Below are 18,289 nucleotides of genomic sequence, written 5' to 3'. Positions count from 1 at the left end.
TTTAAACGTCTGCCCCTTTCAAAAGTACATCACAAACAGACAGCCCTGCTTAATCCTCGCTAAAAACAGGTCCATTGGAGTGAATGGAGATGTTGCAACTCTTCTATTATGGCTCTGGCATTAGCTAATGATCACATGAAAAATATTTTTTCACATGAGTGGGTACACCATGACGTAAAGTTGTGCCACATTTTGGAGGGCAAAAAACGCATAGAGAGCACTTTTGCTGCTGAAAATGATCTCAAAAAGGTCTCAAAATTGGTCAATTTTTGTGAAATCCTTCACACACCACCTCAAAAGCCATATATTGGTTAAAAGCTCACAAAACGTTTTGGGGTTTAGTCCTGCTTTAATGAGTTATGGCCAATGTCGTGTTAGGTTTCGTTAAAAGTTAAAAAAAATAAAAGTTAAAAATTATATAATTTCAAAACGGATTGACGTATCGAAATGTCCTTGATAACTTAAGATCAGCGAAGTCTGTAGAGTAGATGATCCCAAAAAAGTTTGGGGACAATTGGCCGAACAGGAGTTCGCGAAAATCTCAGACATTTTTAAAGCAGAAGACCATTAGAGCAAAGATACAGATGACAATTATGTATCAACCAGGAAGATTAGGTGTCGCCATGGCGTCAGCTAATGGGGATCCATTCAATAAAACAAATAAAACAAACATTACCAACAATATCAACATGATCAATGCTATCAATACTATCAACAGTATCAATGCTATTATGATCACTATCAATATGATCAATACTCCCAACACTATTGACACATTATCATCGACAAAATTGTCAACATTATCAACACTATTAACATTACATTGACAGAATTGTCAACATTATCTTACCAACACGTAACATTATCAACATTGACCAAATTGTCAACATTATCAACACTATTAACATTATCAACACTGACAAAATTGTCAGCATTATCAACATTATCAACCCTATTAACAATATCAACATTGACAAGATTATCAACATTACCAACTCCACTAATTACCATAATTAGCAGTGTAGTCATTTCTAGCCGAATGCTTTCCTCACAATACAGTCGGACTGGTTTACATAACTCTGCTCTGTCACATTGTCACATTGTGTGTGCGTGTGTGTGTGTGTGTGTGTGTGTGTGTGTGTGTGTGTGTGTGTGTGTGTGAGAGAGAGAGAGAGAGTGGCTGAGAGTGAGAAGAAAAAAAGCTGGTGGTATAGGTGCTGATTGGGTTGTTATGGTATCCATAGAAACACTCTGGCCAATAGCTGTGGGACAGGGATCCGCTCCTCCACCAATGATCCGAGCCGAAAACCTCTGGACAACCGAGTGTTAAACACTGTCAAACGTAAGACTAAGACACACACATGTGCGCGTGCGCACACACACGCACACACACACGCACACACACACACACACACACACACACACACACACACACACACACACACACACACACACACACACCAGAGTTATTATAGTTTTTGCATTTTTCAGTTGTTTTAATTTTTATTTCATAAAAAAAACAAAAAAAACAATTCAGTTTAGTTTCAGTTAGTTTCCAGTGTGGGTTTGCTCATTTCAGTTGAGTTGTTATTGTTGAAAAATGTTTGGTTTAACCTAGATCCATATTTAGAAAGACTATCCTCACACCCGCCCCCAAACATCTCATCAGTGTCCTGAACAATTTGATTAAATCCAGGAATTTTGTGGATATTTGGAGGGTTCAACACCCTACTGACAAAGAATACTTTGTCAGCCACAAATCCTACAGCAGAAGAGACTACTTTCTAATACCGTAAATTCCGGACTATAAGCCGCACCTTTTTTCCCGTTTTTTGGCCTTTTTTGGCCCCTGCGGCTTATATAACGGTGCGGCTTATCTATGGATTTAAAAAAAAAAAAAAAAAAAAAAAAAAACTCTCTTTTTTAGCACTCTTTCTAACTATAAAGCCACTTCTGTTTTAATTTCCTCTCTTGCCCTCTTTTCACCACACTGTATGACACTGTATGACACTGTATGACACTGTGTGCACTGTAAATAACAACACAGGTGGTGTTGTGTTATGTTGTTTTGTTGAAATGTTAATAAATGGGAGCATTACATATGGTAATTAAACATTAAAACACAAAAAAAAAAAAAAAAATACCATTAACTCATTGAATGCCAATGACGACAGCTGTCGTCAATTCAAATACTGACGTAGAGTGCCAATGACGACGGTTGTCGTCAATTGCGTTTTTTGACGGTGGGACGTGGATCAATCCCTGATACATCTCTGGTACAACTATTGTAGCTATTGGAGGTCTATAACCTATTTTACAGAACCCTTAGGTGGCGACAGTGCTCTCCACATAACAGAAAGGCAAGGAAAAAACAAAGAAGAAGTCGTTATGGAAACGGAAATCGCATCGCATCCGTATGCATCGATATGCTGAAGCACGTTACTGCAGCTGTGCCTGCAGCAGCCAATCTGCTCCCACAATTGAGCCGCTCTGTGTCGGTTGCGACAGCACATCTGCACATCCACACCGTGGAGTTATTATTCTCAACTGGAAGCATCGTTGCCGGTGACAAACACACGCGGAACGCTGTAAAAAAGCCTGGCTGTTCCGCACCCTTCACTGTGCGCACAGCAAACTCAGCAGAGAGCCACCACAGACAGGAGGAGGAGTGTGCAGTTGAGGCGAGGCGAGGCGAGGCGGGGCGGGGCGGGGGGGGGGGGAGGGGGCACGCAGAGCAGCACACACACAACACCCAGACAGACCCAGGCAGCAGGACAGGATTGACAAACGCAAGCCAGAATATCCGATACCCACCAGCAGCAAATCAAAACCAGCAAGAAGCTGCAACCAGCAGCGCACGCAGGGGCCAGCGCTGCTGGTTGTAGCTAAAAATATTATTCTGCCAAACAAAATTCCCTGGCCTAAACTGTTTTATTGAAGGAAATTATTTTTGAGGTGTGACTACATTAGAAAAGATTAGCTTCAGAGTCAGTGATGTGCTTGAAATGATTAATTTCACAAAAGGCCAATTATCTCAGCTTCTAGAAAAAAATTGCTATTTTTGGATGAATCAAGCTATCTTCTCCGGCTCATAACTAAAGAACGGAAAATGGGATCAATAAACTTTTTTTTGCAGATGATAGAATAGAGTCTCATCGTTCTTTGTGCGTGTTCAGTGTTTACATAGTAATATCACACAATATTCTGTGGGCCTCGAGAAATCACTGAAAACGCTCTGAAACTCTGGCACTGGGAGCGTCCGTTCTCCAAAAGTGGCTGGCACTCAATGAGTTAAAACACCCGCGGCTTATAGTCCGGTGCGGCTTATATAAGAAAAAAATAGTCAACTTTGAAGGTGCGGCTTATACACCGGTGCGCCTTATAGTCCGGAATTTACGGTAGATTCTCAATTAATCTTCCACGTCACCAATACGAAATACGACAACATAGCCCCTTGACAATGACTACGTTTACATGTCATGCACACAATATTCCACTATTATTCGGAAAATGACAATATTCAGAATTTGCTAAGGGTCATGTAAACAGCATATTCCAGTTGCATTTTTCGAATTTGGCCTTTTTCCTCCGAATTTAGCATTTTCCGATTAAGACATCTGGGTTATTCCAGTATTATTCGGGTTTTAGGAGGATTCTTTGATCATGTATACAGCGCATTCGGAATATGCGTCTCAATCAGGGTTTTTACCGCAGTTTGCGACGCATGTTGCCTGTTTGTGGTCAACTGATGTGTGCTAGAAAGCGCTAGAAGAGGCGATATAATAATTATAATCCGTCATCTCTGGCATGCGAACAGAAAAGCCCACATTTCTGATCGGGAGGAGATGAGAAACATGGTTTGGTTGCCCACGGAAGTCCAAAGTGCTTGCGAGCCTGTGAGGTAATAACGTAGGCTACTATAGCCTACTTTTTATGAAAGACTTGGATGTGCAAATAATCGCAAAGCCAAACTTTCCAGCAGCAAGCAGCTCCTGAAATGGACAAAGTGATCCTGCTAAGATTGAATAGCGCTGCTCTGTTTATTCTCAACAGAAAAACTCTGCCTACCTGCATCTCTCCCCCCCCCCCCCCTCTCGGGAGGGCGAGCTACGGCTGCATGTAAACGGACACACACACACACACACACACACCGTATTTGTGCTCGTATGAGTCTGGACAGACATGGATGTAGACTGCTCACTTGTTGGTGGAGGCATACATCCGCAATGCAGTATTTCTAGTTTTCACCTAAACGAGCCACAAATAACATCTCAATGTGTAATGTGTAATGTGTGTAATGCGAGTGCTTAGGGACCGACGACCATCTACAAATAGATTTTTCTTTTGGCTGATCCGAAAAATGACACGCACGCGCACACACACACACACACACACACACACACACACACACACACACACACACACACACACACACACACACACACACTATTATACGTGAATATTGGGGGGGGGGGGGTGTTCCCTTTATCTCACCCTGTTAGATCTCTGCTTCCTATACAAGAAGTACCACAAATTGAATGGAATAACAATTGCGACCATTTCGCGTCACTCCATCCATGGCTGTACCCCGCCACAACTCAGGTCACCCTACCCCCGTGTTTGCCACACGACACACGTGGTCCTGGGCCGGATTTGCCCTTGTATTGTAACGCATCGTTTATATTTTTTGTTCAGTTAACAATTTTTTTTTTTCACACCTAGTTTTAATGATAATAATCTTGTTTCTCACTCCCCCCTCCCCCTCCCCTCCAGTGTACTGTCAAAACTTCGCTCCTAACTTCAAGGAGAGTGAGATGAACGTGATCGCGGCTGACATGTGCACCAACGCCCGCCGAGTCCGCAAGCGCTGGCTCCCTAAGATCCAGTCTCTGCTCCCTGACGGGCTGCCTACCCCACCCAGCCACCCTCGCAAGGGCAAGAGAGCAGGAGGAGCAGGTGAGATTACACAAGACCCCACTCTCACCACTTTCAACTCAAAGCTTAAAGCAACCCTTTATTCTATTTTGTCATTGTAAGATATTCCATATTTTTCTGGGTCATGCCCTGACAATGTTGATTAGCCACACTGTTCATATGTTTTGACAAATAACTTAATTTTGTGCTCAGGTTCAAAAATGTTAGTTAGTTGCTAAAATGGGACGATTACGTATGACTATTAGTGGAAATATTTAAACTGCTGCTTTGTGTTTGTTTTTATGTTTTGTTTTAATCATGTGTGCCTATGTCTCTGTGTTTTTTACGCTCGCTGCAAACCAATTTGCCCTTCTGGGACACTCAATAAACTTCTCCTTGAATCTTGAATCTAGTATGACAGTTCGATTCTGACTCAAGATGAGCTAGCATGTTAACTCATTGAGTGCCAGCCACTTTTGGAGAACGGACGCTCCCAGTGCCAGAGTTTCAGAGCGTTTTCAGTGATTTCTCGAGGCCCACAGAATATTGTGTGATATTACTATGTAAACACTGAACACGCACAAAGAACGATGAGACTCTATTCTATCATCTGCAAAAAAAAGTTTATTGATCCCATTTTCCGTTCTTTAGTTATGAGCCGGAGAAGATAGCTTGATTCATCCAAAAACAGCAATTTTTTTCTAGAAGCTGAGATAATTGGCCTTTTGTGAAATTAAACATTTCAAGCACACACTGACTCTGAAGCTAATCTTTTCTAATGTAGTCACACCTCAAAAATAATTTCCTTCAATAAAACAGTTTAGGCCAGGGAATTTTGTTTGGCAGAATAATATTTTTAGCTACAACCAGCAGCGCTGGCCCCTGCGTGCGCTGCTGGTTGCAGCTTCTTGCTGGTCTTGATTTGCTGCTGGTGGGCATCGGATATTCTGGCTTGCGTTTGTCAATCCTGTCCTGCTGCCTGGGTCTGTCTGGGTGTTGCGTGCTGCTCTGCGTGCCCCCCCCCCCCCCCCCCCCCGCCCCGCCCCGCCCCGCCTCGCCTCAACTGCACACTCCTCCTCCTGTCTGTGGTGGCTCTCTGCTGAGTTTGCTGTGCGCACAGTGAAGGGTGCAGCTTTTTTACAGCGTTCCGCGTGTGTTTGTCACCGGCAACGATGCTTCCAGTTGAGAATAATAACTCCACGGTGTGGATGTGCGGATGTGCTGTCGCAACCGACACAGAGCGGCTCAATTGTGGGAGCAGATTGGCTGCTGCAGGCACAGCTGCAGTAACGTGCTTCAGCATATCGATGCATACGAATGCGATGCGATTTCCGTTTCCATAACGACTTCTTCTTTGTTTTTTCCTTGCCTTTCTGTTATGTGGAGAGCACTGTCGCCACCTAAGGGTTCTGTAAAATAGGTTATAGACCTCCAATAGCTACAATAGTTGTACCAGAGATGTATCAGGGATTGATCCACGTCCCACCGTCAAAAAACGCAATTGACGACAACCGTCGTCATTGGCACTCTACGTCAGTATTTGAATTGACGACAGCTGTCGTCATTGGCATTCAATGAGTTAACCTCTTCTAAAGCCACCTATTTCTTTAGAAAATGGTGAAAACGACATACCCAAACTAAAATGCTTACTGTGGCTGAACCACTAGGGTTACAGACAACTGCCTGACCTTTTCTGAAAGGTAAGACTTTGAAGTTTCTGTTCCAAGTGTCAGAATGACTCTATGTATACTGACCCTGAGTAACACCAGCTCAAACACAGAGGTTGATTCTCGCCTAGAATAAAAAACACTTTTAGAGTGTAAACAGTTACCTGTGGTTGTTGTATTTATGGCTAGAAACCCAATGGAGACATAGCCACAGGCCTTACCACATCCCAACTCAAAGAAGATGAGAAAATACCAAAACATGAGTATTTGGCAGTGGTTTTTGTAGGGAGATACCTAGGCGGATTTCCAAAAAGCCATTATAAAAAGCCATTTGAAAAAGCCAAATAATCTGAAATGTTGTCTTTGTCTTTGTACAAAGACAGCTATAACTTCTGCTGTGTTGATCTGAGCTGAAAAAGAAAGACAGGGTTCGATGCGCAAAATTCAGCCCGTTAACACGTTCACTGCCGTTGACGAGTCAACTCGTCAAGCAGAAACCAACGGTTGACTGCCAATGACCGCCTGCCAATGATGAGACGGTGGGACGTGGATCAAACCCTTTTACGTCTCCTATAAAAATATGGGAGCCACCGAACGTGTACAACCCATTCCACCGACCCACTAAGTGGTGACAGTGCTCTCCAGACTAGAGAAAGCGAGCCAAAACTGCAGGGAAAAGCGTGAGGAAACCATTCTCATACTGTAGAATGGTTTGGCAAAAACGCTTTCGCGCTGGCGCACAACGGTGGCGCACAACGGTGGGGGGTTCCAAAAATAGACTGGGTGGAACACACTTTGAAACACGCAGCATAAAGCCCAGAATCGCAAAAGCTTCATCAAAGCTCTCAACCGAAACCCCAAGAAACGAGCGAGCCCATCCAGACTCGCCCGACGAGGGGCAGCCAGGCAGCACAGACAGCAGAAACTCGCTTGTGACACACCCGCTGCAGCCACGGAGGGAGGAGGAGAACACACACGGAGGGAGGAGTTTGAAGGAGAGGGGGGTTTCCTGCTGTTATGGAGGAAATTACTGTTCAAAACTATTGTTTAGATGTCTGACGTCTTACTGATGCCAAAAATAAATGGTTAAAGTGACTGTTCTATCGAATTTCACAAAAAGGCATTTTTCTCACCTTTCATTTTCAGACGCTGAAACCATGCTGTATTCAACTGCTAATGCCTACATAACTACTAACTCTACAAACTAACTCTTTTAGACAGAGAAAGCACACATTCTATTAGTTCTTTTGAGATATTTTGTGTTCACAAAATCCTAACAGAAAAGAATCCTCGGCTCTTGAAAGATGAGCCAGAATCCTCAAAAAAAAACCTTGGCAGAAGCTACCTACAGTAAAAAAAAAAACTGTTGGCAGTGAATGTGTTAATTTGGTATGTAGCATGAACAGCATTGTTCAGAATTAACTACCTAATTAATCACATAAATGACAGATGAACAGCAAAAAATCAGAAACGTAACGCCAGGGTTACGGTGCCATGCAAGAGGTTAACTAGCTAGCTAGCTGTTAGCTTCGTTAGCAAAGCCTGCTGTCTGCTGCTTTTCCTCAGCTAAGTTCAATGTTGTGCAAATTTACACTTCACAAGAGCTAGCTCAAAATTCAGCTCACACAGATCAAAATGAACTTGTTAAAGCAGCTACGAGCAACTTTTTCGATTGTTATTAAACAGTATAAATTTAATATCAATGCATCACATCTTACCTCTAATAGTCGACGAGACCAACGCAGAGTAGTCTCGCTTGAACCCCGAGTGAATCGGCCAGTGTTAGTCTGTATGTAGCCAGGGCAGATCAGGAAGTGAAATGAAACGGTTTGCAGCAGCCACTTCGGCCATAACCACAAAATAACTTCCAAAAAACCTGTTAGAATATAACGAGAGATATTCCCGAGAGTATGCGTGGCGTTCACATTGTTTATGTTATGTTGCTAGGCAGCGCAAACGGCGTAGGCAGGCAGCTGCGTTTCACTTCCGGGTTTCACTTCCGCGTTTCACTTCCGGGTTACCCGGTCCGGTCTCTCTAGAGAGCCCCCTGTTGACGCGAGTTTAGACAGACACACACTTAATAATCACCTAAGGGAGCAATCTCAGATACACACGGCTTTGGTCTCAGCTACTAATATAGGTAAGATGTGATGCATCAATATTGTAATTATACTGTTTAATAACAATCGAAAAAGTTGCTCGTAGCTGCTTTAATGTTTATAGTCCACAATTTTGAAATTTACCGTAAACAAATTTATCCCAAAAAATGTGCATTTTATTTTATTTTATTTTATTTTATTTTATTTTATTTTATTTTATTTTATTGCCACTGTTTTTAAACAAAGTTGGATGTTCAGGTTAATTGCTCTCCTCTCTACTGGAGCTGTGGAGTTTGGTTCTGAAACCTCAAACATACATTGGCAGCAGCCAGAATGTCCAGTAGGTCTTCCGATTTAGGGCTTTCATAATAAAACTCCTATTGTAATGTTAACATTAATATTAATTTTGAGTAATGCTTTACAGCCAGTTTCCTTTCACATGCCTTCACATCACAAGTATTTTGATACAAGGTTTGCTGTTTCGTTGAAATAGGGAAAACAATTCTCCAAAGGTTTTTGGAATTTGAAATTTATTCTCAAAGCGCTATTCCTGTTGCTAGTTTTGGTAACTGTTGCTGTCTTGACACAGCCCAAGTCCACAGCGACTCTGTGTGCTGTGTGAGCCCCGCCCACGGTAGACAGAGCAGAGCAGAGAAGAGTAGAGACAGCACAGCAGGTAGACAGAGCAGAGAAGAGAAGAGTAGAGACAGCACAGCGAAATCACAGCAAACCTGTTTTTTTTCTTATGGAAATTACCACGCACATGTAAACACAATGGGCTTGAGGTGAGAAAAGAGTGAATAGAGCGTTAACCCTGGCAGGAGATAATGACGCTTCACTGTATGTTCATTAGATGCAAATTGACTGCGCTCAGCTCACTGTTCAATAAAATATGTGCTTGTTCAATGAACGATGCTCTTTTCACACGTTCATGCAGAACACTGACTATGTTGGGCTCAAAACACCACTGACGTGACTGAAAACCTCGCTAGCTAGAAGTAACGCTGATTTCAATGGTGCAATCCATTTTGAAATCTGTTGCTTGGTTGGGATGGGTATCGTTTTGTACTTTTCCGATCCCGATGCTGAAACGATACCTTTAAAATGGCACCAGTGCCTAAATGGTGCCTGAAACGGTACTTTATGGATTTGGATTTAAAGTAGAGTTTTTAAAAGGGGCTGTAAAGAGGATTTCAAACAATACTTTTACGTGTTATAATGTTGCAGCACCGGTTTCGGAGCACCGGGCGGCGGGTATTGTACTCAGCAGCTCAGGCATGGCGCCTAAATCTGCATTGTAATTCGCTACTGGTAGTACCGGTTGTAAACGTACCGGCACCAAATAGGTACCGGGTTTCAAGGGGAGGCTGTCTGAGGGGAGGCCCACAGCCTCAGACTTTGAAAACCCCCTGATGTAAAGTACTTTGAATGGACGCTTCCTAAGTCCCGCCCATTTTTGCTCTAGCCTACCAGCAGAGCCTCCGTCACCTTTCAATATGACAATCTTCACAGACACATTATATTGTATATAGTATAGCGTTATACTCGTGGGCACAACAGGGTCTGTAAGCTGCAAAATGTATTATGGTCTGTCTCTCTAACAGCTAACATCCCTTCCTACACATGTCATGCTTTAAGTCAGTGATTCCCAACCAGGGGTACGTGTACCCCTAGGGGTACTTGAGCAGCTTGCAGGGGGTACCTGGAATGATTGGGGAATACAATTTACTTCCAAAATGATAAATAAATATATATATATTCCAAGTCATTTCATACTGTAAGCCCATTGTTAAAATGTGATGTGTGTGCCGCAACTAGTTCTGCTGGCAAGTGTCAACTGGTACACTGTTCTGCTACTGATAATGGCAAAAAAAAAAAACTAAAAAGCCCAAACACCGGCAGTTCAGTGAAACATATATTTTGTATAGATTTACTTGTATGTATTCATCAACACGCATGAGTGAGGGGTAGCCTACTATTGTCATGGAAAAACAGCTCAAGGGGTACATAAGACAAAAAAGGTTGGGAACCACTGCTTTAAGTCACGAATACTGTCCCTACACAATAGCATAAGATCACCAACTTCCTCCTTATTTCTGTGGTGGTAACGTTAAATGGATTTGGAAAAGGACAGATAGGTTGGTTGTTTCTGTGGTAACGTTAAATGGATTTGAAGAAGGCTCAGACTGTTTGGAATGAGCACCACGATCATGACAACATTCTATAATGCTGTACTGGAAAGTCTTATTAGATACGGTATGGCTGCATGGTTTGGCACTCTTACTGTCCAGCAGCTCAAATCTAGAATTGTAAAAATGGTCAAAACAGCCATGAAAGTGATAGTTAAGAAAGAACATCTGTGTCTTCAGACCATCTTTGCGAAAAAGGTAATCAGTCTGGCACACAGAGTTCTGAAGGATCCATCACACATTCTATTTTCTGAGTATGACTTGTTACCTTCTGGCAGACGCTACAGAGCTAGTCGATACAAGAGTCAAGTCAAGTCAAGTCAAATTTATTTGTATAGCACATTTCATACACAGATGCAGTTCAAAGTGCTTCACATAAAATGGATGACATAAGAAAAAAAGAGGTTAAAATAGACATTTCATAACAGCTTTGTAGTGAGGGATGTAGTTTGGACGCCAAGCATACCCTCTTCTGGTACCTTGCGTTTTCTGTTACCCGTACATGCCACAGCAATGGGTTTGCATAAAATCAGATAGAGGCAATTCAAAGTGCTTCACATAAGATGGTCGACACAAGAAAATAAGAGAATAAAAGAAGAGGATAAAATAGACATTTAAAAGCATCACAACAGAGTAGTTGCAAAAATAGATAAAAACTTACAGAGGAATAAAACACAATTTCAATCTTTCAGCAGTTAAAAGCGACGGTAAACATAAAAGTCTTGTCTATTTTTAAAAGTAAGTAAAGTTGGGGCAAATCTGATGTCTTCAGGCAGATTGTTCCAGCTAGCAGAAGCATAGTGGGTGAATGCGGCTTTCCCATGATTTGATTTAATCCTAGGGACAGTTAGTAAGCCGGACCCTGCTGACCTGAGAGGTCTAGACGGTTCATAGCGTGGGAGCAATTCAGCGATGTATTTTGGGCCTAGGCCGTTAAGTGATTTGTAGACTAGTAACAGTATTTTAAAATCTATTCTATGACACACTGGCAACCAGTGTAAGGACTTAAGAACTGGAGTAATATGACAGTTAAACAGTTAAACAGGACAAGCCCATCTTTTATTGTCACACGAACACACCCATGCGGCCACAAACACACACTCATGCTGACGGTGGCCGGTGAAATTTGTCCTCTGCATTTAACCCATCCAGGCTTGTCCTTTCCTCCGGGGGGCAGGCCAGGAGTAGTGGTCGCTTTTTCTTTCCAGCCCCCGGGGACCAACTTCGGATGTTGTCGTCACTGGTCGGATGACGATGAAGATCTTCTGCATGTTTTTAGTGGGGGGGTTATGTACGGAGGAACCCCCTGGGGAGCAACATGCAAACTCCACACAGAAAGGCCCTTTCGACGAGATAACCCACCTGGGCAGTAGGCACTGAAGATATGGGGGGAACACAACCCCAGCGCCCACAGCGTCCCAGGCGAGAATCGAACTTAGGACCTAGCTGTGAGGCGACAGCGCTACCGACTGCGCCACCGTACCCCTTGATCAGCTTTCTTAGTCTTTGTTAGAACTCTAGCGGCAGCATTCTGAATGAGCTGGAGTTGTCCAAGTTATTTTTTGGAGAGACCAGAGAAAAGGCTATTACAATAGTCTAACCTACTGTAGATGAAGGCATGAATTAGTTTTTCTAGATCCTGTCTGGACATGTAACCCCTAATTCTTGCTATATTTTTAAGATGATAGAAAGCTGATTTTCTGATTGACTTAATGTGGGAGTTGAAATTGAGATCGGAATCAGTAATAACGCCAAGATTTTTTACTTGATCCTTTGGATAGAGACTCAAGGCGTGCAGTGATTTTAAGCCTTTGTTCTTTGGGACCGAAGACAATCATCTCTGTTTTGTCTTTGTTTAGCTGTAGGAAATTCTGGCACATCCAGTCATATATTTGGTCAATGCACTGACAGAGTAACCGCTTTAAGCTCTCCTTCCTCCCCCAACTTCAATTGCACTACTTAACAAACAACCAGCCCTACATTACATTACGTCATTTAGCAGACGCTTTGTCCAAAGCGACTTACAATATCACAATTTGTCAACAGTACAGAAAACCACTATGCAACACAATCAATGACAGCTAAGATATTTTGATAGACTAGCACCATGTAGGAAGTAGTTTGAGAAGGAATAAGTAACATGTAGCATTATTATTATTATTATTATTTTTAATTAAAAGATGTTAGTTCAAGAAGGGCCCAGGTGTAGTCTGAAAAGGTGAGTTTTTAGCCTCCGCCGAAAGATTGGCAGTGATTCGCCGGTCTGACCGAAGGGGGGAGCTCATTCCACCATTGAGGGGCCAGGGACGAGAAGAGTCGCGATCTGGACGGGCGACTTTTGAGCCCACGTAGCGATGGAGGAGCGAGGCGATCTGGACAGGTGGAGGAGTGGAGGGAGCGATGAGAAGTTTGGAACTTGACCATAGATTGCAGATACGAAGGGGCTGACATGTGGACTGCCCTGTAGGCCAGTACCAGTGTCTTGAATTTGATGCGAGCCGAGATGGGAAGCCAGTGAAGGTCACGGAAGAGGGGAGTGACATGAGAGAATTTTGGTTGGTTGAACACCAGACGGGCTGCAGCGTTCTGAATGAGCTGAAGCGGTCGGATGGCTGCAGCAGGTAGCCCAGCCAGAAGAACATTGCAGTAGTCCAGGCGAGAGATGACAAGTGCCTGGACCAGGAGTTGTGTTGCTTCCCTTGTGAGAAACGGATGGATTTTGTGGATGTTGTACAGGGAGAACCTACAGGAGCGGGCAGTTGCTGCGATGTAGGCTGAGTTGGACAGCTGATTGTCAAGGATTACTCCGAGGTTCTTAGCTGTTTGAGAGGGAAACACAGTAGTGTTGTCAATGGAGATGGAAAGGTCGGTGAGGGGACAGTCTTTCCCGGGGAGGAAGAGTAGCTCTGTCTTACCAAGATTCAGCTTGAGATGGTGGGCAGTAGTGATGCGCGGGTCAGGGTTTTTTAAGGCCCACCCCAACCCAACCCGTCATTGGAGCCAGCCCGCCCCGCCCAGCCCGTTAAAATATCTGAAAATTCCGAACCCAGCCCAACCCAGCAGCCCGCAACGGCCAATTTAATGTAATACAGTATGTCTCCGGACTCAGGAGGAGCACAGCGGAGCTTCCAAGGTGTGCAAAGTAGCTAATAACTCTGTCTCTCCCCCCCCTCTCTCTCTCACACACACACAGACACTCACATGCTGCCGTGCGCGACAACAGTTGTAGCCTACTATACTGCTCTGGATGAGTTGCGCTGCTGCTTTCATGTCGGTCTTTCTTCAATTAATCCATGGTCTTCAGATAGCGCGACCGACTACGGTTCCCCAAAGTGCGGATGGCGTGACCGCAGTGTTTCAAATGGAGGTAGCAGGTAGAGGTAGGCACTAGGCAGGCTACAGAAATAGTTTTGTTAACCATGTTGCAGTAGTAGGCTACTAAACGTAGTAGTGCAGCAGGTGCGCACACGGCTTGCAGATACGGCTAGACTCGCTGTCTGATTTCTTTTAATTACCTCATGCGCACTCAATTGTTCACAGCCTACTCAAGTTGCAGTAAAGTTGACAAATAGATCACAGTCGAGTCCACAACAGAAAATCTGCGGTGGCATTATATGGACACTTCAAATAATAATTACAGCGAATAATCCTTCCAAAATGTTTGTTTTGAGACCACATAGGCTACCTCATTGAAGCGTTTCTTTACTCCATGTAGGCTAGAGAGTGCAGCAGGAGTCTGTCTGATTGTGTGTACCTACATGTGAGAGAGAGTAAACGTCTTTAAGGTTAATTACTCTGCGTGTTTCACTGCTCTAAATTATTTAATAATGTTGCTTTGTCACGTTCTGAGCCTGTCCCGCCCGCATATTTTCATAATTTGCCAACCCAGCCCGCCTGCGGGGCAGCCCAGCCCACGGGACCCGGCAGGTTCTGGGTGACCCGCGCATCACTAGTGGGCAGACATCCAAGCACCAACTTCTTTGAGGCATGCAGCGATACGTGCCTCGATTTGGGTGTCTGAGGGGGGGAAAGAGAGGTAGAGCTGAGTGTCATCAGCATAGCAGTGATAACTGCTATGGGATGGCATAGGATGTTAGGTGGAGGTCCTCTACAACAGGGGTTCCCAACCCAACCTTTTTTGTGCCAAGGACTGGTAGATACATGGAAAAAAACTTGCGGACCCGTTGTCAATTTGAATGGTTTTAGTTACATATATATTTACTCAACAGGTGGCGACAAAGGGTAAATAACAGCCTTTTGTGTTGTACTGTATGTAGCCTATACAGTATTTATGTGTTTGTTTTAACTACACTTGAAACTATGTTTCAACTACCACACACAGCCTATAATATTATAGCCTACGTTTATTAATAATGAAGTATTAATGTAATTATGAAGTAATAATGTATGTAATCTTCTTATAATGTATGTGCAGTACACTTTTGCATCCTCCCTCGGTATATGTGATGCTGATGGAGTGTGATTTTTATTATTTTACTTGTCTTTTTTTTTTTATCTTCAGAAAGGTCTATGAATTGAACAAATAGTGTAATGGGGCTTGTGCAATTATTATGTCTTAGAGTGCACTTATCTCTGACATTAGTGCAATTCTGTGTAACTTTGTTCGTTGGTTGTTTGATGTTGTACGTAATGTTGGGATGTGGCTGTATGCACTTTTTGCCCAAGACAAATTTTCCCTAGGGGACAATAAAGTTGATCTCATCTCATCATCATCAAAAGGACAGATAGGTTGGTTATTTCTGTGGTAACGTTAAAGGGATTTGGAAAAGGACTGATTTTTTGTGACTTAAACTTTATTTAAGTTTTAAACTTTCAACATAGAAACAAAACAAAACCAACAACAAAAGAAAGATGGCAGCGACAAAAAAAAGTACAGCACCATTGTCGACCACCGGTAGTCCTCAACACAGTCCAGTACAGAAAAGTCCATGTAACAAGTATCATCTTCCTCTGCGTCATTGCCACGTCCAGTCCATACGTCCATCCGTCCGTCCGTCCGTCCGTACGTACGTCCGATGTTCGTTAACGCGATATCTGATGGAACACCTTGATGGAATTTCATCAAATTTGCCTCAAACGTCGACTTGGACTCAAGGATGAACTGATTAGATTTTGGTGGTCAAAGTTCAGGGTCACTGTGACCTCACAAACGCCATTCCCAAGTTCGTTAACGCAATATCTCAGGAACGGATTGACGGAATTTCTTCCAATTTGGCTCAAATGTCAACTTGGACGCAAGGATGAACTGATTCGATTTTGGTGGTCAAAGTTCAAGGTTACTGTGACATCACAACCGCTCGTTTCATGCTTGTTAACGTGATATCTCAGGAATGCCTTGACAGAATTTAATCTAATTTGCATTACATTTTGGTCGTCAAAGGTCATGGTCACTGTGACCTCACAAATGCCATTTTCAAGCTAGGTAACGCCATATCTCAGTAACACCTTGACGACATTTCTTCACATTTGGCTCAAACGTCAAAGTCATGCAATGTCGACTGTTCACTTGTTGGTGGAGGCATATATCCGCGGTGCAGTCATTCTAGTTTGGGACTGTGAGCTTACTTCAAAATTCAAAATTGTGAACTATGAATGTGCACTAGTTCATTTTAATCTGTGTGAGCTGAACTTTGAGCTAGCTCTTGTGAAGTGTGAACTTGCACAACACTGAAGTTGGTGATCTGACATTGGGCTAACTCCTCTTGATGTAACAAGAGTTAGCTAGCTAGTTAGCTAACTTAAGAAGGAGAAAGTTGAGCGAGGTTCTGCCGGGTACCAAGCTTGGTCAGCTGTTACTGGAGCACAGAGCGAAAAGGGGTGGGACTTGGGAAAGGTCAATTGCATCTGTGTATGAAATGTGCTATAAAAATAAACTTGCCTTGCCTTGCCAGGTGGAGGAGCGGGTCAGGGGGGAGACGCAGCCCAGACGCAGCCCGCCTCCAGCCCCTTCGAGCTGGATCTGCGGCAGCTCGGTGCCTCCTGCCTGGGCCTGGAGGGTGCGTTGTACGCTGAACGCCGGGAGAGAGAGAGGGAGACGGCAGAGAGAGAGAAGGAGCTGCCTCACCTGCAGTTTGCCGGATCCCGCGGGGGGGCCGGGGAAGGCCCGGGGCCTGGTTCCCGTGGGGGAACCGGGGAAGGCCCAGGGCCTGGTTCCCGCGGGGGAACCGGGGAAGGCCCAGGGCCTGGTTCCCGCGGGGGAACCGGGGAAGGCCCAGGGCCTGGTTCCCGCGGGGGAACCGGGGAAGGCCCGGGGCTCGGGGAGGAGGTGCAGCTGACGGGAGGCGAGGCTGCAGATGGGGGAGGGGGAGGAGCGGGGAGGCTACAGACTGAGCACACCCCAGACCCCCCCGCACTCTCCTCCTCCTCGTCTTCCTCTTCCTCCTCCCCCCAGCCCGCAGAGCCCGCCTCTAACCACAAGGGATTGGTGGATGCAGAGGAGAGGGGGGCGGAGCTTCTTGAAGACAGCCAATAAGCTTTCTATTGCCTCTGCCTACCTGTATGTAAATAACACAATAGCTACCTGTCTCCCTGTCTGTCTGTCTGTCTGTTTCCTTATCTGTTTATGTGTCTATCTTTCCAACCCGTTCTCATTCCCAACGCGTCCTATGACTATACGTCAGGACCCCTTGTCGTCACTTCTTAGCACAGAGGGTACCCTTTTTCAGCATTTGTCGATGCCACTGGTTACGTTCCTCCACTGTGAATTTGAAAAACGTCCATTCATCCAACTTCAACCGCTTATCTGGGGTCGGGTCATGGAGGTAGCCGTTCCAGCAGGGGACCCCAAACTTCCCTTTCCCTGGCCACACTAGCCAGCTCTGACTGAGGGATCCCAAGGCGTTCTCAAGGCCCCGAGATACTTGAACCGAAACAATACTTGAAAAACCTCATGTTGGTTAATTTAAAAATGTCACCGTCTTGGTTATGGTTAGTCAACTAAAACAATCTTGGTTAAGTTTAGGCAACTGAAACATCTTTCTTAAGGTTAGGCAAACAACTTGGTTAAGGTTAGGTAACTAAAACAACTTAGATAACTAAAACAACTTGGTTGAGTTTATGCAACTAAAACAACTTGGTTAGGGTTATGGTTTGGGTTAGGCTTAAATAACAAAAGCTTTAAATGTGACTTAGGTTTGCATTACATCAAAGATGCCATGTTACAACCATTTTTAATGGATGTAGCCTTGGTCCGAAGGAGGGTCATCAGGTGGTCTCCAACCTTCACGTGTTTCGACCCTTATAACAACACTGTGATTAAAAGTCAGCATCTAAAATTTACATCACGAAAAATATCAAGTGCAAACATTGTGAGAGTGTCAATGAATATGGAATATGTTACAAGTTGGCCTCTGTGCTTCTACGGCTTGTTTGAGTTTGACATGTTTAGCATGCTTGCTAA

At 44.0% G+C, this 18,289-nt stretch overlaps 1 protein-coding gene across 1 annotated transcript in view; it reads left to right on the top strand.

Annotated features, from left to right (window-relative positions):
• LOC310784488 (nucleus accumbens-associated protein 2-like) overlaps window positions 1–17,362 on the top strand; it is a gene marked incomplete at both ends in the record, with an annotated part of 43,927 nt that extends 26,565 nt beyond the window's left edge. Inside the window, 3 exons of the mRNA XM_083645474.1 lie at window positions 1,245–1,342; window positions 4,774–4,956; window positions 16,782–17,362. Coding sequence (XP_083501600.1) covers window positions 1,245–1,342; window positions 4,774–4,956; window positions 16,782–17,362 — 862 coding nt within the window. The remainder of the gene's footprint in view (window positions 1–1,244; window positions 1,343–4,773; window positions 4,957–16,781) is intronic.
• Window positions 17,363–18,289: the final 927 nt, after the last annotated feature.

This window comes from Poromitra crassiceps, assembly GCF_964638095.1.
Source record: "Poromitra crassiceps genome assembly, chromosome: 10".
Lineage (NCBI taxonomy): Eukaryota > Metazoa > Chordata > Actinopteri > Beryciformes > Melamphaidae > Poromitra > Poromitra crassiceps.
The sequence above is the reverse complement of the archived record's forward strand: the minus strand, read 5'-3'. Positions and strand labels throughout refer to the sequence as shown.